The sequence below is a fragment of the Austrofundulus limnaeus genome, unplaced genomic scaffold (genome assembly GCF_001266775.1).
Source record: "Austrofundulus limnaeus strain Quisiro unplaced genomic scaffold, Austrofundulus_limnaeus-1.0 Scaffold52, whole genome shotgun sequence".
Classification (NCBI taxonomy): domain Eukaryota; kingdom Metazoa; phylum Chordata; class Actinopteri; order Cyprinodontiformes; family Rivulidae; genus Austrofundulus; species Austrofundulus limnaeus.
The window spans coordinates 1,616,027-1,620,648 of NW_013952454.1; the positions used below are offsets into that span (position 1 = coordinate 1,616,027).

The 4,622-nt window shown below is 35.0% G+C and overlaps 1 protein-coding gene across 3 annotated transcripts in view; it reads right to left on the reverse strand.

The window, feature by feature from the left end:
- The window catches only part of creb5b (cAMP responsive element binding protein 5b), a gene marked incomplete at its 3' end in the record, with an annotated part of 35,153 nt that overhangs the window by 20,003 nt on the left and 10,528 nt on the right, over nucleotides 1–4,622 (reverse strand). For all 3 annotated transcript variants that reach the window (XM_014008749.1, XM_014008750.1, XM_014008748.1), the window contains 1 exon segment: nucleotides 814–891. In XM_014008749.1, coding sequence (XP_013864203.1) covers nucleotides 814–891 — 78 coding nt within the window.

A 4,622-nucleotide genomic window follows, 5' to 3' on the forward strand; every position in this document is an offset into this window, starting at 1 on the left:
AAAGAGTCGATCATCAGATATTGTCCAAGATTAACCTTCAGGGTGGATATAGCTCGCTATCAGCCTCGCACCGAGGACCTATCCACGTCATCATTTACCCAGAATGCTTTGTGTGTAAATAAAATGGCCGCGTCCGTGTTAAAATATGTTTTTAACAATTTACCAAACTAAACAGCTACAGTATTTTTACAGTCTTTGTTTTACAGTTAAAATATATGTTTATCAAATAAAGTCTAATGTTACAATTGATCGGGGATCCCTTTAATCAAAAGTTTTTTTAAAGCATTTTTGAATGTCCCTCAAAGTTTGTCTTTGAAATTTGTCTGCTTTTTTAATTCTCATTTTCAGTCCAGTGCCTGACTATGTTCATAAGAACGTTAGTTTGTTTGGTGTTTACTTATTTCGACATAACGTCTCGCAAACTCAAACGATGAGTCAGTGTTGTGACATAAAAAAAAACTTTGCAAATAACTACTTTTAAATAAAATCTTTAGAATCGTTATCAGCAGCCTGTCACAGAAACATAATTTGTTCCCTGTTCTTTTTTGAATCCATAAAAATAACAGAGTTCGACCCAGCAGAGAAGCTGATACATCTCTCAGATCTGGTGTCAGGTGGTTGTGGGATTTATTTATTATTTTTTTCTGTAAAGACAGCACTTTCAGACAGTGTTCATCACCCGTTTGTTCACTTTCATTTCCTTATACACACCACACAAACTGCCACAGTCAGATACAATAACAGCCCCACACACATATGATAAAAGCTTTGAAAAAAGTGGAGCACTAACTTTTGTCCAGCATACACACTCACCTGAGAACAGTCAGGGGCGCTGCACACAAACGGCCTTTCCTGGTCTGAGTTCATCCCTCTGGCCAGCGTCTCATAAAACTGCAACAAAACACAAAGAAAAGCAGAAAGAAATCATGAATGACCCGTGATTTTTTAGAAGCACCTTGTAATGTACCAAAGCACCTGCTGAGCTGACATTCACTACAATCACATTAAGACGAAAAAAAATCTATATCAGTAATTTCAGTACTAGCAAGATTTGTTGTTTTGTTAGATGTATAGTTACCATAAATATTCATTAACACATTTTTAAGTTAAAACCTATAATATGGGTGTAGTATTTTATAAAACTTATCAAGAATTAAAAAAAAAAAWAATAATAATAATCTATATTTTAAATGTGCATATTGTGTGTCAGGACAACCATTCAGTCTAAATTTGAGCAAAAAGTCATAACAAATTGTTTGAAATGTGCAAGTAAACACCAAATATTTGCAAAAATTTCAGTGTTTTCAAATATTAACTGAACACAAAATAAAAGAATCGTGTCTATATTTTAGTGTTGATCTACAAAGTACATTACGGTGACAAAATATAGACGAACTTTGATCCAATTAGGCTTCAGTCATATTCATGTTTAAAAGTTCATTTATTCAATTACTGTAACATAAAACTTGTTTGAAAGTGGCTCAGAAGGTTAAGTTAGGTTAAGTTATTTTATCTAAAAAGCACAAGTTTTAAACAAGGCTTTCTTAAAGTTCAGGGAATATTTTCAGAGTGTTTGTTCAGTTTCTGAGCTGTTATCTTCCATCACGTCAAAGCTAAAAAGTTTAAGCTATTTGCTTAGCTTTAAAAAAGAAACAGCAGGGAAAACAGTCTTCTAACTCTGCTTTTAGACAAACATTTTACATGAAACAGAAGCATTCTAAAAGCAAATCAAGTAAATAATTTCCTATAATAATTTTTGCATAAAAACTAAATTATTCAAAACATAAAAAGTAACATTGAACATAAAAACATTATAAACCTTATACTAACAGCAATAGCAAAGAAGCAAAAACTATAGATTTTATCAATTAATCTAAAAAACTTAAAGAATCTGTCAGTTCTTTGGTCATTTGTTCAATTCGTTCTGTCACATGAATCAAATTCAGCTGTTAAATTTGAAAATATTGTCTTAATAAAACGCAGAATTGATCCAAATATAAACTCTAAAATAGTTAATTTTAGCAGAAAAAGCTGACAAACATGCAGCACATCTGCAGCCAAAAGCAACGTTCGTATGAAAACCTTTTAGTTTCTAAACGCCGACAGTGCAAAGTAAAATAGCAAAAGCTGTAAAATTTTGGTAAATTCTTTTCTAATCTGTACTTTTTATTCGTCTGTTTTACTTGTGTTTGACTTTAAACAACTTTCAAAGTATTTTAGATGAGCAAAGAAGAAAGTTTAGCTCACATCTTTACCTGAGTAAAGTCATCAGTGCACAAAGCAAAGTGGTAAAAATGTAAACTAAATATTTATTTTTGTGTTTCACATCACGACAGTTTTAAGCAAAGAGCACGTTTCAAATTTCAAGGTTTTACGGTAATCCATGTCATGTCAACACACTTAGAGAAAAAATTTCCATATGTTTCACGAGTATTATTATTATTATTATTATGGGTATTTTGATCTCAGACAGGTCTTTTCGTGCAGCACGCAGGTAGATCTTTTGACTGAAAACATGCACACAGCAAAACTAAAGCTCCAAAATGTTAGATTCGGTTTCAGCCCAAAGCACACAAACACAGTGTGAACCACACGGCTGTGAGACAGTTAATTAGCTCCTGAGTACACAAATTAAATCAGGTAAGGGTGTCTGGTTGATTTTGGAACGTGGGCTTGTGTACAAAAACATAAACGCTCTCCTAAAACACTTTGAAATGAACTCTAAATGAAGAAATTCATGAGGACTTTATGAGGACTGAAGCTTTAACGTAAACTTTTGTGACATTTTTCCTCTCTTTACGTCTTCAGAGTATCGTGTAAACTCAGAATTTTAATATTTACATTTTGATTTATGTAAAATATACGTAATATGACTTTTTTCTGCCTATAGTCGACAAAAATTGAAGGAGATCTATAACCTTTTCCGTGCCGCCTTTCAAATAATAAATATAAATACATGCATGACTTTTATATTTTTTATGGGTACAAACTATTTCCTTAAGACCAGTCTAAACACTAATATTGTGTTATGTTAAGCAGCGGTGTTTTCTCAACATGCTGGACTTTATGAGCGAGGCCTGTGGACCCGGGTCTGGACAGGGTCTCTCTGTCAGAGAGCAATAGAAGCCCAGGTCTCTTTTTCTGTCAGCAGTTCACTCAGCCTCTGCAGGGTCCCTCCAAGCCCACCTGGTCTCCTCTGACACAACAAACAGGACCAACGAGGCCGATCCGAAACCCTCAACTCAAACTAAACACAAAGTGACAGCAGCAGCTCGTGCCTGCAGACATGTTCCTGCTTATTCATGTATGAAATCAACGCTTTCTACCACGTTTAGGATCTAAAGGCTTTAACTTTTTAGCAGTTTGAACAACTTCTTTGCTACAGTTGTTCCTCGCTCTCTAAATCTGACGGACTTTGTGGAAGCTTTCGCATTAACATGAATGAGAAAATAATTTTATTTGAGAGTCTTATTAAATGTGTGAGAAAATATGTCCACAACGATTTCAACTAAAGCAGAACATAAACTTTTTTCTTCGCGTTTCTGTGTCTAAAAATTGGATTGGATCGTTTCGGTGCATTTACGGGGAAATTCAAACCATATGAAGCATAAAAGCTCAACTATTCATTCTGTGCAAGGCCTCTGTGAATATTCCAATTGCTTTCACACTTCAAATTATCAGTACTCAACGCCTTCTCCCTAGGAAAAAAAAAAGGAACTTGGCTCAAATTTTATTGTAGATGTTTTTAGTTTAGCAGAGGAAATTTGGTTACACTTTACATTAACTATATCCTGATGTGCGTGAGCTGAAGAATTTAAGAATCCAGCGTTCGATTTCAAGAGGAACCTGGGGAGGAATTCTCCAGGTAGACCCGGCGTTTTAAATCGAAACAATATGGAGGGAGAAAAGAAAGGGTTGAGGTGAGGAGGCGAACCGGGTTAAAGCAAGCGCAAACACGCAGGGCGATTCAGATCTATACCTTCTAATAACTGTGCACTTTTTGACAGCCCAAGTTCAAGGCGGGATTAAGACGATCCCTGAGGCGGCAAGCGTGGACAGCTTGGAGAATTTCTGACAACTCTTTTTTTTTTAGTAAAGTGCAAATGTGAGTTCACAGCTTGGATATTTTTAAAAGGAAGCCAGATCATGACAACTCATGCTGACTAAATGTGTGGAAGTTTTTGAAATCAATAATGGAAATAAACAAAAAAACAAATAAAGACTTCTGTGGCTGAACTGTTGCAGTGTGCTTTCTGTCATTCTCACATTCACACAATCATTACCTGCTCGCAAGAAACATGCATCAACAAATAAACGGAGTTCGGCTCACGTTTCACTGGTGCAATCAGCCACTGCAGACTGCAATCAGGCTGGTGTAAAAAATGGAAAGAATCTGCTCCAAGGTTACTGAGAGAAGTTACCCAGACTCTAGAGGAGCTTTAAGGTGTGTGTTGGTGTTGGGATGTATTTTCTCTAAGCAGCTTTATTTTTTATCTTTGTACAATTTTGTAACAAACAAAAAAAACTGATTTAGTTAGTTAGTTAGTTAGTTAGTTAGTTAGTTAGTTAGTTAGTTAGTTAGTTAGTTAGTTAGTTAGTTAGTTAGTTAGTTAGTTAGTTAG